The following is an 18,583-nucleotide window of genomic DNA, read 5'->3' on the forward strand; positions in this document are numbered from 1 at the left end:
ATATAAAGGGGCAAAGTTGAAGGTGTTTTCCAAAATGGCGCCCAAACCACGTGACCTATGACGTAATAATTAGTATTAAAAAATTATACGAGCCTAGCCGATCATTTGATGAAAATTTCCTGTCAATGCGACCAGCGGTTGCTGAGTAAATTAATTTTAAAGTTTTCGGAGGTGAAAAAAAAAGGGTGGAGAATAAGAAAAAAAAAGAAAAACTCTAGGAATAATAATAGGACCCCTCTACATGAAACCTAATAAAGAATTGTGGAGACCAAATACTTTTGTCAATTTCAACTTATTTTTAGATGAAATTGTGAGTTATTTAAAAAAAAGTGCAAGGATGCCAATATTTTTGGCCACAACTGTATATATATATTATGGTGGTGGGATGCTCCTTATACGTGTGTGTGTGTGTGTGTGTGTGTGTGTGTGTGTGTGTGTGTGTGTGTGTGTGTGTGTGTGTGTGTGTGTGTGTGTGTGTGTGTGTGTGTGTGTGTGTGTGTGTGTGTGTGTGTGTGTGTGTGTGTGTGTGTGTGTGTGTGTGTGTGTATGTATGTATGTATGTATATAGATATATATATATATATATTTCTATTATTTTATAGTACTAGGGCATGCCCGTACTATATATATGCCCGTACTATATATCTATCTAAAATTATATCCCCCCCCTCTATTTACATGAAATGGTTTGGTCCATTCGCAACGCCAAAGCGAACGGCGAACGGCTTGCGAGTACAGTGACAATCCCCCCCCTCTATTTACATGAATGGTTTGGTCCATTCGCAACGACCACAGAACCCCCCCCCCCCTCTATTTACATGCAATGGTTTGGTCCAAAGCGAACGGCTTCCGGAGTTTGGTAAAGAAATCGCCATCGCGTGCACAAACGCGCAGGAAAGCGAATGAAACGCAAATTCGTTTTTATTAGTTGTAAAACATAGTTTAACGCCAACATAGTTTGCAAACGTGAAATAAATGAATACGCTCTCAAATGTGCCATCCGAGGCAGAGTGTGCCCGCCACGTTCGGCACACGCGATCGTTCGCTGCTCTCTGATTGGTTGAATCGTTTTTTGGACATAGCTCGGTAAGTAATTGTCCGATTAATATGAAACCTTGAAAAGGCACATCCTCGGGTCCCCAGCAATATACCTGGCAAGTTAAAAGTATATCGGACCCGTGGTTGTCGAGAAACAGCGGTCACAGACAAACGTACAGACAGACAGACAGAGATTACTGGAATTATAGATAGATATTCGATTCGATATATATTGTTACGGACACGGCTTCAGATGTTGCTTGACCGAGCGGAATGGCCGCCGTGCTCGCACAGTTTACCCGATTACCCCCAACTCACCCGATTCCACTCGAACGTTGGCCAAATTGCGCTACGCTAACTCAATGATGGAAAGGACACAACGACTGGGATAAATGAAACGACGCAAGGGGGTACAGTTCTCAAGACCTCCGGAGGAGGATATAATTAGTGGTGGAGAAAAGGGGTAGATTACAAGGTAGAGTGAGGTAAAAGACACAGAAGAGATAGGCACTTAGATACAATCTTATCTAGCCCAGACAGACCACAGACAAACGGAACAAGACTGACTTACACAGGGATTGATGGCAGGGAAGGACAGGCAGTCGATAGCACAAGGTGCACCTTGGCTCAGGGACAGGATAAAGCACGGTCCACTCCAGAGATGCGGGGAGGTGTCACAGCGCTCGGAGGTGGCGTCCTTCTCTCTCCAAGCTCAGCGCGCATCTGACGTCACCTCCCTCTTCCTGCGCATGCTCAGCGGGGAGACACACGCCCTCGGCTCGTTGGCTCCGCCCCAGATGGGACCGGTCCGCCGCTTCTATTGGGTGCGGGGGTTACCGGGCTCCGCCCTTGACGAGGAGCTGACAGCGAGCCCCTACTTGGTAACCCCGTCGAGCACATGCTCGATGGCGGCTCGTTGGAAAGGCCTGGTGCACTCCCAACACCCCCTACCAACCAAGCCGGAGTGAGGACGCACACTCCCCGCGCCGCCGCCGTTGTTGTTGTTGTTGTTGTTGCTGAACCGTGAGGAAGAGCTGCGGGGAGGTATTGGGAGGTCCTAAACTTCCTAACGGTGCCATACAATCACATTCTGGTGCAACGAAGAGTCAGAATTAATGGAAACGAATCCTTAACTGACATAGACTAAGAATAACTAGCAAGATGTCCTATAGTTGTCTACGTGAGATGCGGTGGACCTGGATGCGACATTTAATGGGGGAAATAGGGGGAGGTCGGGTCTACAGAGTGTTGTTTACAGAAAATGGGACTAGGGAATGGGGGATTGGGGATAGTTGGGAAGTATTGAGGAAATAGGGGAATATTTACAAGCGGATATGGATGGATCCAAATCCCATATCCGCAACATTGCACCCTTCTCTACCTCGGGGCGTCCCGACCCGATAAATTTTTACCTACGTTAGTGTGGCACTCAGATGTAGTTCCCTCTACTATTAACTCAACCCTGAGTGCGACAGTTTTACAGATGTTCACAAATGAGTAAATATGTCCCCCTGCGACGTTGCACCCTTCTCCTAACAGAAACACACCCACAGGATAACCGAATCGCGGAAAGAATCCTCAAACTAAACATACAGCCGGTAGGGAGCATCATTTATACAAGACTACACTGATATTTACACTACGATCCAGGACCTGTTCTTTGAGGAACACATGCAGATGTTATGCATAGAGAGAGCACGCATGCCAGCATCGATACACCAACCCACGAGTGCCCTGTGGCCCTACGGCCTTTAATAATGTGCAGAGCACCCCGTCCAAGCACCAAAAGCACCACCCCATTATGTACAGTCAGCACCATCCGGTGCACCAATAAAGTGTTCATAGTCACCGGTGGTGTCGCAGCCGGCCGATGTTCTGCCGCTGGTCTTGCCTTCTTGGAGTGCACTTGGCCTTCTGGCTTCTTTAGGAATAAAGAAAGGCGCCAACCGCGTCCATTTCTAAATTGTGGCTGTCAGGGGGGCCAACTATAAGTGGTTCACCTGTATGGCATAGGTGCCACGTTGACCCAGAGGTCCATCAACGGGTGGTGCTTGCCCGCAAAAGAACTGCGGTCCATTGTGGGTGGCCACCAAAATTGCGGTCCATATGGTGTATCGATCCAGGCAGCAAGCAGCGGAAGTACAGGCCCACAACTGCAGAGCCAGCACCTCTCTCTCCTCTCTCTCTGCCCCAAAGCCAGATCCTCGGAGGTGGGAGACAAAATAAGACAAGTGAGTAAGGTGGTAAGGGCGCAAAAGTGCATGCAATATAAGGTAATGCACACTGGGGGCACATGGGAACCAGGTGAGACAGGTACGTTCCTACCATACGCCCCCCCCCCCACCAGGTAACCTACATTGCCCCTCCCTTACCCCTTACGGTATCCACAAAACACAACACTACCCATAAACATCTACTTTACACATCAACAAACGTCCCTACTGTCTTCCCCATTCCTCCCATAAACCAAATTCGTCTTCTCTCCCTCCTAACCAATCAAATTTGCCATTTCCAACTCTCATCAAAATTTGCCATCTCCAACTCAACATCAAAATTTGCCATCACCAATTCATCATCAGTCCCTCCTAAGGAGGGAGAGATGGAATCACCCCAATGTCTCATCCACGTCGTGATGCGTCTCACAAATCCACACAGCAATTCTCCTTTCCTGCAACACAGAACAAAGGAACACAGGTGTGGAGTCATCATCACCACAGGTAAGTGGCTGCGTATGGTGCGACAGGTTCATCAATCCTAACTATTTCCTAAATGACTTTAACAACTTTACATTACCCGGGGTCTTTCCCTGCCAATCCATTGGCCAACTTACACTATGGGTTCTAAAAACCAATTCCCATTGACCAAACTGTGGTGCTTCTCAAGTTGGGGTCTCACTCCCCCGATTCATCACTCGGTGCCCCCGCACAATTTCGGTGACTGGGTCATGTGACGCTCCTAGCTGGTCCGCCCACCTGCACACCTCCACCACTGTTGTTGCCTACCGAGCTCACCTGCTCCTCACCCTAACCTAACTAACTGGGGAAGGCCCTCTCGCACTCTCACCCCCTCAGTGCCATCTCTGGCACGGGCTGCCCGATCCACACCCGGGATCCTCAGGCACCCACTGACACTAACGGCTCCCAGAGCCCACCTGCGGCCTCACCTGGCCGACATCTAACAGTGGCGGAGTGCCCAACCATTCACACTCATACTAACAGGCCACACGACCAGCCAATTTCACCACACCAATGCACCCATCCACAATACCATTCTGCAACCGCACCACAAATGCCAATATCCAACCACAATTTACCTATACCTTCTAACTATTCTTTAAACTACCCTCCCCGGGTACTCGTGAAAAGGGGTCCACTCTTCCCCCATCCACACCTTCGCACCATGCACACCACTCCGTACCACTTACTCCAACTCTCCCCACACCACTCATTCTCCGCTCCATATATTCCACACACCTGTGCTTGCACACCTGTGCTCTCACACCTGGTGCCACCTGCACCCTTCTCTCCCCCAAGCGCATTCGCGCTGATCCACAACACTCACTACTCCCTCACTGCTCCACACACCTGTCCAGTTCTCACACAGCATCATCTCATCTAACTACTCCCCTCTGAAACTTGCGCTTCCCAGTCGTCCCTTTAAACTATTGTGCTCCCTCGTCATTATCATCCACTCTAATCTACCTGCGTCCCCTCTACAGGTATCCTTGTCACTAACTAACCTTAACGTTACCTAATGTCATCTTCGCTAGATCCCTACACACAATATCCTAACCCACCCGGGCTAGTTTTCACTGCCATCAACCCCATAATCTATAGCGCATTTGCCCCCCCACTTTTGTGAGGGATGACAGAGTTGCCATCCCACCACATCGGGCATCTCCCACTACCAATTTTGCACATCAAATTTCAACAAATCAAAAATTTGCCAATCACTACTCATCATCTGCCAATCATTACTGCCAATCCTTTGCCAATCATCAAATTTTGTTTTTCTAATTTCGGGGCCAAAACACTATCCTCGTCATTACAGTCTACTTACTAATGCCTCTCGGTGCGCCAATTTACTTCTAAAGCTCGGCTTCGTAGAGCCAAGCCATGAATGCGGGTTATTTGGTGCCAGCGGCTGGATACGTCCCGCATTCGGTGCAGGGAAGGAGGTTTACCCGGGCCGAGGTCCCACGCACCATCTCGGCATGGAGCCATCCCATGGCCCGATCTCGACCTGCCGGAATGCCTCAACAAAAAGTGGTCGCCATGACGACCCTTGCTATCGGGCTGCCAGCTCCGCCTAGTGGAGCACAGACGCGGCCGTTCAAAGCGAGGCCCAGCGTGGATCGCGTACGGCGGTCCTTTCGAACCCGCCGTGACTCGGATCCCCGCTGGTTCTCGCGGCACGCGAAGCCCGGCACGCACCGAGGGCCCGATTCGGCTATAAGTCGCTCTAACCGCTAACCCGGTTACCGTCGATGCCTCACCTGCATGCTCACACGCATACGCTACCCCTTTCTTGCCCATACATCCAGCTGTTCCCATGCTCCTCGTCGTACCTTCTCTAACACACCCAGGTACACTCATTCCACTCACAGCCTTGGTCACACACCTGACCACCGAACACTTTGGCACACATTCGTTGGTCGCACACCTCACCAACACACCTCTTCGCGCCCCTTCCTCGGTCACCTCCTCTGTGACAATCACAGGTGTGCTTTCACTCGCACACCCAACCACGTGCCTCACGACCAACTCAAGTGTGCATTCCCACACACGCTCTACCATTCCAGGTGTGCATCCTTCCATTCCAGGTGTACATCCTCGCTCACCTGTCACAACCAACTCGCTCCGTGTCACTCTTACTACTCTCACCTCCACTCTTGACAGCGCACTCACCCTTACTCTCGACAGCGCACCCTTTCCTCATGCACCCGTCCGTTACACACCTTTCTCGCGCACACTCTTGCGCACACTCTCCCGTCACACCCTCTGTAACACTCACCACAGGCGTGCGTTCTCCCTTTACATCCTCCGTAACACTCCTCACTACGCGCTTCCATGTGCTCCCTCGCACACGCGCTACGACCGACTCACTCTCGACAGCACCCTCACTCCTTGGCACGCACTTTTTCCTCACACACCCCAGAGTCTGACTTTCTCGCACACCTCCTTTTTCGCACACCAGACCTGTCGCACACTTCACCAACGGCCTCTCACGAACACCCGGGTCCATCTCGACCCCCAAGCTTATTAAATCACCTGGCGCATCATACGCACGACCATATTGGTCACCACTTACACCGGGTCCTCTTTCTCTTCGCTTCTCCTCCATCACCTGCGAATCCCTCATCCGGTTAATGAGCACATCATCATGATCCGAACACAGACTTTGGACCAATTCTTTTACTTCCTCCTTTATCTCTTTCTTATCCTCTCTCCGTCGCTTCTTAATTTCGCTCACCCCTTCTTCCACTTCTTCTAATTTCTGCTTCACCTCCTTCATCTCCTCGTGCGCCCCCTTAAGTTCTTCCTCTAACTCCACCTTATTTTTTTCTATGTGCTCCCGCACCTCCCGCTCTTTAACCTCCATCACCTCTACCACCTTGTTCATTTTCCTCGTCAGGTCCTCATGTACCGTCTGACACTCTTTTTTAATTACCCCTACGTCCTTTTTCATCTCCTTCTGTGTCGATTTTAAACCCTCTATTACCGCTGTGTTCTTCTTTACCTGGTCCCCCAACTCCTTTTGTCCCACTGTCAGTTGTTCTACTCCCAGCGTCAACTCCTCTATACCACCTTGCAATTTTACAGTCCCCTTTCTCACCTCCTTCTCCATGCGCTCCTTACAGTGCCTCACCTCCTCGCGCACTCCTCCGACCTCCTCACTCACACCTCTTCTGATCTCTTCTCCCATCACTTGCATCTCCTGCCCAGATGCCACCCTCATCTGCTCCATTTCCTCCCTGTGAGCATCCAATTTAGTTTCTACCCCCATTCTGACCCCCTCTATCTGCTGCCCCATTTTTTTAACTTCCCTTTCCGCTTGGTCCCTCATGTCCCTCAATTTGCCTTCCATACTGTTTTCTAACCCCTCTAACCCATTTTTCACTCCCTCTATCTGATTCTCCTGGGCAGCCATTCTATTTTCCACCCCCGTTAACCCCTCCTGTATTTCCCCTAATCTATTGTCTAATCCCTCTATTCTACTCCCTAACCCTCCGATCTGGGCCCCCATCCTTTGTTCTAACCGTTGGCTATTGGCCCCCATGTCCTCCCTCAATTTCTCGCTATTGGACCCCATTACCCCCATTTGGCCCTCCAATCGCTCACCCTGAGCATCCATCCCTTTGAAATTATCGTCTGTTTTTACCATAAAGGCCATCATCTGTTTCATAAACAGGTTCCAATTCATTGGCATCTCGGGTTCAGCTACCGCGACCATGGGCGCGGCTAAATTTGGTGCCACAACAACCATGTGCGCGAGGACGCCATCTTGTGCGCCCGAAACCTCGTGCGCGAGGACGCCATTTTGCGAACCTGCCGCCCTCACTGCTTCGCTCTCCTCTTGTCCCTCAATTTGGTCCTGGATCGACCCTGCCTCACTCTCCTCTACCGGAACCCAGCCGTCTTGATCTGCCATAGCGCGACTTTCAAAATTCGGGTTTTTATTTTAAAACAAAACAAATTTCACACTGCTTGAAATTTTGAGCGCGTTAAGCGCGCTTCGGGTCCGATCTCACTTCCTGACACCAATTGTTACGGACACGGCTTCAGATGTTGCTTGACCGAGCGGAATGGCCGCCGTGCTCGCACAGTTTACCCGATTACCCCCAACTCACCCGATTCCACTCGAACGTTGGCCAAATCGCGCTACGCTAAATCAATGATGGAAAGGACACAATGACTGGGATAAATGAAACGACGCAAGGGGGTACAGTTCTCAAGACCTCTGGAGGAGGATATAATTAGTGGTGGAGAAAAGGGGTAGATTACAAGGTAGAGTGAGGTAAAAGACACAGAAGAGATAGGCACTTAGATACAATCTTATCTATCCCAGACAGACCACAGACAAACGGAACAAGACTGACTTACACAGGGATTGATGGCAGGGAAGGACAGGCAGTCGATAGCACAAGGTGCACCTTGGCTCAGGGACAGGATAAAGCACGGTCCAGTCCAGAGATGCGGGGAGGTGTCACAGCGCTCGGAGGTGGCGTCCTTCTCTCTCCAAGCTCAGCGCGCATCTGACGTCACCTCCCTCTTCCTGCGCATGCTCAGCGGGGAGTCACACGCCCTCGGCTCGTTGGCTCCGCCCCAGATGGGACCGGTCCGCCGCTTCTATTGGGTGCGGGGGTTACCGGGCTCCGCCCTTGACGAGGAGCTGACAGCGAGCCCCTACTTGGTAACCCCGTCGAGCACATGCTCGATGGCGGCTCGTTGGAAAGGCCTGGTGCACTCCCAACACCCCCTACCAACCAAGCCGGAGTGAGGACGCACACTCCCCGCGCCTCCGCCGCCGTTGTTGTTGTTGTTGTTGTTGCTGAACCGTGAGGAAGAGCTGCGGGGAGGTATTGGGAGGTCCTAAACTTCCTAACGGTGCCATACAATCACATTCTGGTGCAACGAAGAGTCAGAATTAATGGAAACGAATCCTTAACTGACATAGACTAAGAATAACTAGCAAGATGTCCTATAGTTGTCTACGTGAGATGCGGTGGACCTGGATGCGACATTTAATGGGGGAAATAGGGGGAGGTCGGGTCTACAGAGTGTTGTTTACAGAAAATGGGACTAGGGAATGGGGGATTGGGGATAGTTGGGAAGTATTGAGGAAATAGGGGAATATTTACAAGCGGATATGGATGGATCCAAATCCCATATCCGCAACAATATATTCGATTGTATATATATATATATATATATATATATATATATATTGCCTGCAAGTTGATGTAAAGTTCATTTGACAGCAGTAAAAGTTCACTCATACCATATTTTGTACTGCCGGCTGTAACCCTAGGCCCATTAGATCTGGACTAGGTGGGCGGAGGACGTTTGAGCAACTCCTTGACGAAAAGCTGAAGTTTGAAGAGGAGCAGCATCAGGTGATATTTGGCTTAATTGATTTTACTTCTCAGTTGCAATTGAAGCATTTTCTTTTTTTAAGGAGTTAGTTGGCTGAACTGAGGGCCATGATGTTGGCGTTGCATTTCCATGTCAGAACTCCCACCCAGTGGTTATAGCTATTCACATTGCCGGAATGCTCACTAATCATGGTTATGTGTGTTTCAGATCACAAACTATTCAGGAGTCAAAAGAGTGTTTCTTAGAAAGGGAGAAGGAGTTGCATGTTTTGGAAAGAACAAGGAGAACATTCCTTTGGGGCAAAATCTTGCTCGAGGAGTTCGATCAAACAGTGATGGGGGAATTGAAATAGCTGTCGACTCAAGGTCTGCTGTGGAGCACAGACCATTCAAGCAAAGAAGCAAGTTGTGTGGACTGCAGACCCAGTATGTCTCCAAAAGCCTCCAGAGCATGGCCACGCGTCCAAAGACGAAACCTCTCCTTAAGAAGAAGAACAATGTATCTGTGTTATCCAACAAATATACGGCTCACAAAGATTACCCGAGTGGACTCAAGGGGACCCTCGGTGATACTCAAGGCAAGCGAAGTGAGTTTAAATTAATTTCTTTCAATCAGCCTTGTGACTCCAGGAAAGAGAAAAGGGTACCATTGATGGATAGACCAGTTGAGGACAATCGGTCACTTGACTTTGATGCAGTAAAGATCGTGGAGCAAGTGGATGTGGATCCGAATCGGACAGATCACCACAGTGATCCAAAGGGACTTGATCGACTGTCTGAGTGCTCATTTGAGTTGTCCTTTCAACAAAAAATAGCCAGGTGGGACAGTGATCTGAAACGGGATGCACATGAGCTGTCAGAGTTTGAGCTGCTTGAAGCCAAGGCTGCCCTGGATGCTTCTTTGCACAGCAACGCTTCCTTCCTCCTTCACCGATCTGAGAAATGCGAGGGATCGGAACCCCTTCGTCGGAACTCATCCACCCCACTGCAGACCACGCCACAGCATATGCAGGAGATTGGTAAGTCCGTCAAACAGAAAGACTGTGGCCTTGGAGGAAATCGCCATTATGCTGAGGCTGTGACAAATGACGTGTGGACCAAAAATATACCAGTACATGGAGAAAAAGGTAAACCTGGAGGATGTGTCACGATGGTACTGCCTGGACTGATTGATGGAAAATCTGATTCAAAGAAGGCTGACGTGAACGTCAATCAGTGTGACCTAAAGCCAGAAGGTGAGCAAAAGGAAGGTTATTCTTTTCTGTATGAAAATGGGGGTGTTTCAAACCATAATGATGCCATTGTGTCATCAAGTGATGATGACACTACCGAAGACAGGTTCAGCGATGTGTCTGGTGTGGTAGAGCAGGATCCAGGCTCAGAGGATGCGCCAGACTTTGACGATGATCATACTTGGCTGGATGACTGCCAGAGCGAGCATAATGATGACTGCGATTATGATGATGAAGATACCCTTGTGGAGAAGGTCAGTGGTGGGACATCGCCGGCAATGGGAAAGCCTCTCGCACGGAAGGTTGCCTCTGTCCGGAAGTCTCAGAATCTGGCGGAGAGCGTGTCTGCCTCAGCACTGAGCCAGCGCTGCTCACCTCCCACCTCTCAGCTCATCGCTAAGCTCTTCCCTGCATTGAGGCCAAAACTGAAACCAACCATTATTTTGGAGAAACAGCAATCCGAATCTGAGACAATAGGTATGAAATTGTATCAAGACTTTTGATAATGCAATGGTCACATAATTTAGTTATGCTTTGTATTGGTACAAAAGAAGGCAAAAAATATGTAAGCTTTTTGTGGTTTGCTGGATGTTCGTTTGGCTGCAGCTGTTCCAGAGGATGCTGTGCAGTCTCGTTTGCTGCACGAGCGCTTGGCGCAGCTCGAGGTTGAAATTACGCGTTTCCGCACGGAGAACTTCACCCTGGCACGACTACGGCAGGAGAGAGAATCAGCTGTTGCTGTTGTGCGGTGAGTGGTTCTGCCACACTTGTCGGAGTTCGGTTCATGTCTGATTTCGCAGGGTTTGGCCTTCACCGCTGAAGACATTTAACATAATAGATCAAAAACATTTGTTTGTAGTTAAAAACTATTCATTATGGATTGAAAATATGAATTCCTCTTTTTTTTTATGCCTCCGCCGACGAAGTCGCTGGAGGCATTATGTTTTCGGTCTGTCCGTCCATCCATCCATCCGTCCGTGATAGGTTTTCGTTACCGCGATAACTTGAGAATGGCTGAAGGGATCTTAGTCAAACGTGGACTTGGTGCAGGTATGTACGTATAATGAGGTAAAGATGAACTGAGATTTTGGGGTCACGATGTCAAAGGCCAAAGGTCATGTTGGGTAAAAATCCTGTTGCCACGATAACTTGTGAACCAGTGATGGGATTCTGACCAAAGTTGGTACAAGTTTGTATTATGATGCAAATATTCACTTATTTGATTTTGGGGTTAAGAGGCCAAAGTCTATAATAGGTCTATAACTTGAGAACAGCTGGAGGGATCCAATTCAAAATTGGAACAGGTTTTTATGTATGATGATGTAAAGATGAACTCATTAGATTTTGGGGTCAAGAGGTCAAAATCAAATGTTGAGCATTCCATCAGGCAGAAATTCTGTAACCGAGCTAACTTGTGAACCAGTCATGAGATGTACACCATACTTAGTATGAATGATGCAAAGGTAAACCGATTCGATTTTGGGGTCAAGAGGTCATGTTAAGTTACAATTGAGATCTCGCGAGATCTTGTCGGGGCGGTCACGGTTTTTCGAAGCTGTCCACGATCTTCACGCACGCTCGAAGTTAAGAAATTGTTCACAATTGTATTTTTGTCGAACCTGTATTCATCTTACGAGTGTGTACCTGTAGTGTGTCCCTCGGAAGATTCTCGATGTTAATCTTTCATACCTGTATAAAATAGTCGAGTATTTCGTGCCACGCAGCCTAGTTGTTGAAGCTTCCTACCTTGTGGCTTGGTTCTCTCCGGGCATCCAAAGTGAAGTTATTTTTCCATTCGTGTGTTTGTCAAATTTCAAATCGTTATTTTATCGTCTATGCGTTATTGTTAGTTTATAGTTAGTTTTGGTTTGAATTTCCTGCAACTCGTAATTAATTAATCGTGTTCTGTTTGCTCCGCGTGTGCGGCCTTGTACCCTGAGGCTACCCCCATCCGTGGTTGTTAACTTAAGTTCCCTACTTTGTGTTTTGCTTGGTTCTTAGATTTTCCCTTCTTCTCCCCCAAACATCTACTCTTTGTCTTACGTTTTAAATCCCCCCCCCCCTCCCCCCAAAAAACCAAAAACATTTATTTCCTTTTCTCTACGTGTGCTGTTTCGGGTGCTTCTGTCCACGTGCGCTGTCTCGCCCCGCCCCCATTATCTCCTTGCCTTATACCTTTTGCCCTGTTCACGTGACTCGTGGTTGTCCCTCTCGGCCCTCTCCCCGTTGGTATTTTGTGAACACGGTTGTTTTTGTTCATGTGAACATGAACATGTGAACATTGTTCTTCACGGTTCTGTTTAAATATTATTTAAATATGTTTAAACTTTCCCCTGCAGTGTTTTATTCAGTGGTATATTACAACACGCTGTTTTTCTTCCTATTTAAAAGGCTTCTTTCAATTTCCTCTCCAACTCATTCCACTTCAAAAAAAATAAATTCAATCTCCTATACTTCTCCCTCACTACATGCTCTAAATTCACAATCATTCCATCCCTCCTCCATCGTTCTTAATCGGATCGCGAACTTGAAAATCACAATAAACCCAATTTGTTATTAATGCACGTCTGTCATTAATCATCCACTTTCTAAACTCCCCCTTGCCCCTCCCCTCCAAACCTCCCCTTGCCCCTCCACTCCTAAACTCCCCCCTTTCCCCTCCACTCCTAAACTCCCCCTTGCCCTGCCCCTCCTAAATTCCCTCCTCACCCCTCCCCTTCAAAACTCCCCCCAACCCCTCCCCTTCAAATTTCCCCATTCCTCTCCAATTCTCCCTCCTCCACCCTCCTCCTCAAAGCCGCCTCCTCCCCACTTCGTCTCCCTTCTATCTCATACCTCCACCTCCCCCAACCTTCTACTTTCCTCTGTCCCTCCTCAATCAACACCTCACTGTGCCTCATCCCATCACCATCAAACCTTCCGTCCTCCTCATCCTTCCCTTTCTTGTAACTTATGTAATCTCTGACACACGATCAACTGCTCTCGCTACCTCCCCCTCTCATCCTTCATCTTACCCTACCACTCCCCTCTCCTGTCCTACACCCATTGCTCCCCCTCTCTCTTCATTAATGGTATGGACCTCAAACATCCGGGGCCTTCGCTCAAACCTGACTGATCTCTCCATACAGGTTGCTTCTGACAATCCAGACTTGATCTGCTTAACAGAAACTTTCCTCCTTCAAGTTGTCTCTGATTCCTTAATATCTCTTCCTGGTTACTCGCTCCTCCGGTATGATAGACCTGAGCCTCGTCCTGGTGGTGGGGTTGCTATCTTTATCAAAAACTCTCTTCCTCACTCTCCTTGCACTGCCTTCTCTCCACCTCACCCCCAGGAGTACCTCTGGCTACGGCTTCCTCTCCGCTCCCACCTTTTGTTCATATGTGTTCTGTACCGTCCTCCAAACAGTGATGACTCCATTTACATTTCGCTGTCTGATAACATGGACCAACTTCTATCCACTCATCCCAACTCTCTCTCTTCCTCATATGTGGCGACTTCAACTGTCATCATGCCAGCTGGCTGGGTGTGGGTTCCTCTCTCACCAGTCATGGCACCTCAGCAAAGGACTTCTGTGACACACTGGGATTGACACAATCTGTCAATTTCCCAAACCGGATCTCAGTCAATGGAGTATCTTCTCTTCTAGACTTGGTTATGACAAACTTCCCTGCAAATGTCTGCTGCTCTTCTTCTGCTCCAATCGGTTCTTCTGATCATGTGCTTGTTAAAGTGGACATCTCTCTGGCCATTCTCAGAGAGCCTCCTCAGCGTCGACGAGTCTAGAATTTCACTCAGGCCGACTGGCACGGTCTTCAAGCAGCCATCAATCATCTGGACTGGTCTCCCATCTCTACTGCCTCTGACATCAATTCTTCCTGGGAATTCTTCCAAAGCAAACTGCTCTCTCTTATGCACAGATTTATCCCATCTCGTCTTCAGTTGTCTTACCCTTCCTCCCGTCCATGGTACACTGAATTTTGTGGTGAGGCAGTTGCCCTGAAACAACTTGCCTTTGCCTCCAGAAGGCTAATCCAACTGAAGGCAATCTCAGTTCCTTACACCAAGCTCGGAACAAGTGTGTGTCAACCCTCAGGAGTGCCAGGAAGCACTATCTCTCCACACTCAAGAATGAAATCTCAAACCTGTCTCCTTCCTCCAAATCCTGGTGGTGTCTGGTCAAATCCGTTTCTGGTGTTTGCTTCCCCCTCCATCCCCTCCCTTACCTCAAATGGCTACACAGTTGACACCACACGTGACAAAGCCGAATGCCTCAACTCTGTGTTTGCCTCAAAATCTTGTGTCCCAATCCGATCTCTCTCTGTTCCCACCTTACCCAGTCGAACCCAACTGCTCCTGGACTCTGTGTCCTTCTCTCCTGACAAGGTGGAGAAGTTTTTGTCAAACCTCGACTCTGATTCTGCAACTGGACATCAGCCCACGGGTCCTAAAATCCTGCTCTGCCGCTCTATCTCACCCTCTCTCTGTTCTTTTCACCCTCGCTTTTGCTCAAGGTCATCTGCCAGCATCTTGGAAATCAGCAAACATTACCGCTTTACACAAAAAAGGTGCTAAAACAGATCCTTGCAACTACAGACCAATCAGCCTGCTCCCAATTATCAGCAAAGTCATGGAATCCATCATTGCTTCGGATATCAAATCCTTCCTCTTCTCCAATGGCTTGATCTCCGATCATCAATTTGGATTCAGACCAGGTCATTCTACTCTGGACATGCTGCTGCTGCTGCTGCTGTCTTAACAATGGATTTAGGTCCTCAATGCCAAAATAGGAAATCACAGCTGTCTCCCTTGACATATCACGTGCCTTCGATACGGTCTGGCACCCATCTCTGCTCAGCAAACTCTCCTCCTATGGTATCCATGGAAATCTCCACACATGGCTTGCGGACTTCCTCTCTGGTCGCAGTCAACGTGTGGCCCTGAATGGATTTCTCTCATCTCCCCTTCCTGTTCAGGTTGGAGTTCCAGAAGGCAGTGTTCTGGGCCCTGTGCTTTTTCTGGTCTTTATCAATGATCTCTCTGACTCTCTGGAAAATCCTCTCTATCTCTTTGCTGATGACTCCACTCTCTGCCGCTCCATTCCTCTTCCCTCAGATCGGCAGTCTGCAGCCTCCTGAAGACCTGGAGAAAATCACAGACTGGTCAAACAAGTGGCACATGTCTTTCAATCCTGACAAATCTCACACTCTTACTATGTCTCTCTGAAAAGACCGACTGGACAACCCTCCCATCTACTTTCTAAACAATCCTCTCCAAGAAGTTCTGTCACTCAAGCTTTTGGGTCTCACTATCTGCCATGATCTTTCCTGGGAAAACCACATTTCCAAGCTGGCCTCCAAAGCCAGTCGCCGACTGGGCATCCTCCGTCGTGCGAAGTCCTTCCTTGGCACACCTGAGCTCCAAACCACATACAAGGCTTTCACCCGCAGCTCAATGGAATACTGTTCTCCCCTATGGGCCGGTGCTCCTGCCTCACACCTAGCTCGGCTTCACGCTGTTGAAACCAAAGCTTTCAGAATCATTGGAATCTCCCACGATGAAGCTATCTCCGAGGGCCTTTCACTCACTCACCGCAGGCAGGTAGGTGGTCTTTGTCTTCTACCGACTCCTCTCCGGCCTTGCTCCCCCAGCTCTATCTGTGCTCTGTCCCCCAAATATTCCTACAGGTCGCACAAGATCTGCCAGCAACCCTCTTATGGTTAAACTGCCGAAATCTCGGCTCTCTGCTCACCTTCACTCTTTCATTCCTCGTTACTCCCACCTCTGGAACAAACTCCCACATTCCCTTCAATCCCACTCCTCCCTCCAGGTCTTTAAACAGCTGTTCACCACCATCTCTTATCTTCCCCCATCCATAACCTTGATCTTTTCTACCCCTGCGAATTCACCCCAGATCCACATTTTTTGAAATTCCAACTTCTTTCCTGGAAGTCCTTGCAGTGTCCATATGTTTTATACCCCTCCCACCCCCCTTCCCATGCCCCCCCAAAGCTCTCTCCTTCCCACAGATCTCTCGATGTCCCTGCTCTCAAATGTTGTGTTTGTGTCCTTCCCCCTCTCTCCCCATCTTGTCTACCGCTCCCCTTATTATATGTTTATGTGTCGGTTTGTCTTTCTGTGTGATTAATGTTGGCTCTTTCACGAGCCTCGATCTTGTATGCAAAAATAAAATAAAAAAATTCTTTAATTACCTCGATAACTTGAGAACAGTTGAAGGGATCTTAGTCAAACATGGCGCAGGTACGTATAATGAGGTAAAGATGAACTGATTAGATTTTGGGGTCATGAGGTCAAAGGCCAAAGGTCACACACGTCATGTGAAGCAAAAATTATGTTGCTGTGCGAACTCGTGAACCAGTGATGGGATTTTGAACAAACTTGGTACAAGTATATATGATGCAAAGATGAACTGATTCGATTTTGGAGTCAAGAGGTCAAAGGTCAGAGGTCATGTTAAGTAAAATTTATGTTGCCATGCCAACTTGTGAACCAGTGATGGGATTTTGAACAAATTTGGTATAAGTATATATGATGCAAAGTTGAACTGATTGGATTATTGCATATAGAGATCAAACAAAGGTCTGAGGTCATGTCAGGTAAAAATGTGATAACTTGAGAACAGCTTAGCTGAAGGGATTTAAATCAAACTTGGTGCAAGTGTGTATGATGATTTAATAATGTGGGTGCATGCCTATCGGTCGACGTTGTGACACGAAGTGTCGTTCTAGTTTGTTTTGTTTTTTTGTTTTTTTGCAATGCTACTTTAATTTCAGGTAAACTTTTTTGACATTCAATAATTTCATTAATAATGTTGCAAAAGCATGCATGTAGGCTAATTGGTTAAAAAGCAAAAACGGAATTTTACTTTATCATTTTAATGTTTTTATGCCTCCGCCACCAAAGCCATTATATTTTCGGTGTGCCCGTTCTGTACATCTGTGATCAATTTTTGTTGTTGCTATAACTTGTGAACCATCAATGGGATTTTTTTGAAACCAAACTTGGTACAAAGGTGTATTATGATAAAGATGAACTGATTCGATTTTGGATTCAATGGGTCAAAGGTCATGTGACAGTTGGCTGAACGTGGCAGATTTTAGTCACCACTATAACTTGTGGAATGGTAAAAGGATTTTGACCAAATTTGGCATGGTTGTGGAGTGTAAAACAAAGATGAATTGATTAATTTTTGAGTTCAAAAGGTTAAGTGCCCCTAAATTGAAAATCTGTGTTACTGCAATAACCTATGCAACTACTAGAACGACACAGTAGAGCGCACAACTCCACCAGGCTAAACAGTTTGTTTTGTATCCCACTGAATGGCTAGATCTAGATCCAGATCTGAACCAAAGTCTAATCAGCTTGTTCTTGTCATCCAACGAACTAATCCACCTAATTTTGTCAGAAGTCGTCCACAACGTTATGATATATCATGCTATATTAGGTATACTGGAAAGTAATGTCGTTTGTTAGGCTGTGAGCTTAAAAAACGACATTACTTTCCGCTGCACCAAATATATCGTTTTTGTTCTCTCAATGGTTAAGAATCACTTTAAAAAAATATTGCATCACTAAAATGGAATCAACTCGTCCTTATCACACCCAACTCGTCTCCCAAATGTTGTCCGAATCCGTCCACAACATTTTGAGATATCCTGTTGACAAACAAACAGACAGACAGACAGGGGTAAAACCATAACCTCCATCCAACTTCAGTAACGGAAGCAACCACACAAGATTTCAACTACACTTGACAAATGTATCTTACTATAATTCACCAAATGTCCATCCGTCTGTCCGTTCGAAGGTACCGCAAAAACGGCTTAACCGATCGCAACGATATTTTGGGTGGGTAATCCCAGGACCCCCTGGAGTAAAATAGGCTATATTGTTTTTCTAAGTTTTCCAATTTTCCAGTTATTCCAAACACGATGGAATAATATTTACCGATATGAACAGTGAAGTGGCTTTTATTGAAATTCTACAAATACTGCTTAGATTTTGATGAGAAGTACGAACCTGCAGCGAATCCGGAAGTGGACAGATGCCGGCAATGCGCGGGTTTGATAATATCCCAATACAACCATCATTCAATCGTAATGTTTAATCGTTAAACGTTAATAGTGTTAATCGTTTTGTTAAAGTATCAATGAATGACTGGAATTGGGTGAATACAAGTATGATTTTGAATTCGTAATT

General features: G+C 47.5%; 1 protein-coding gene across 4 annotated transcripts in view; it reads left to right on the forward strand.

Annotated features, from left to right (window-relative positions):
- Positions 1–18,583, forward strand: part of CPAP (centrosome assembly and centriole elongation protein) — a 71,758-nt gene that overhangs the window by 20,234 nt on the left and 32,941 nt on the right. For all 4 annotated transcript variants that reach the window (XM_068135920.2, XM_068135921.2, XM_068135922.2 and 1 more), the window contains 3 exons: positions 9,070–9,154; positions 9,342–10,842; positions 10,972–11,113. In XM_068135920.2, the coding sequence (XP_067992021.2) occupies positions 9,070–9,154; positions 9,342–10,842; positions 10,972–11,113 (1,728 nt within the window). The remainder of the gene's footprint in view (positions 1–9,069; positions 9,155–9,341; positions 10,843–10,971; positions 11,114–18,583) is intronic.

Source organism: Myxine glutinosa, chromosome 14 (assembly GCF_964187855.1).
Source record: "Myxine glutinosa chromosome 14, kmMyxGlut1.1, whole genome shotgun sequence".
NCBI lineage: Eukaryota > Metazoa > Chordata > Myxini > Myxiniformes > Myxinidae > Myxine > Myxine glutinosa.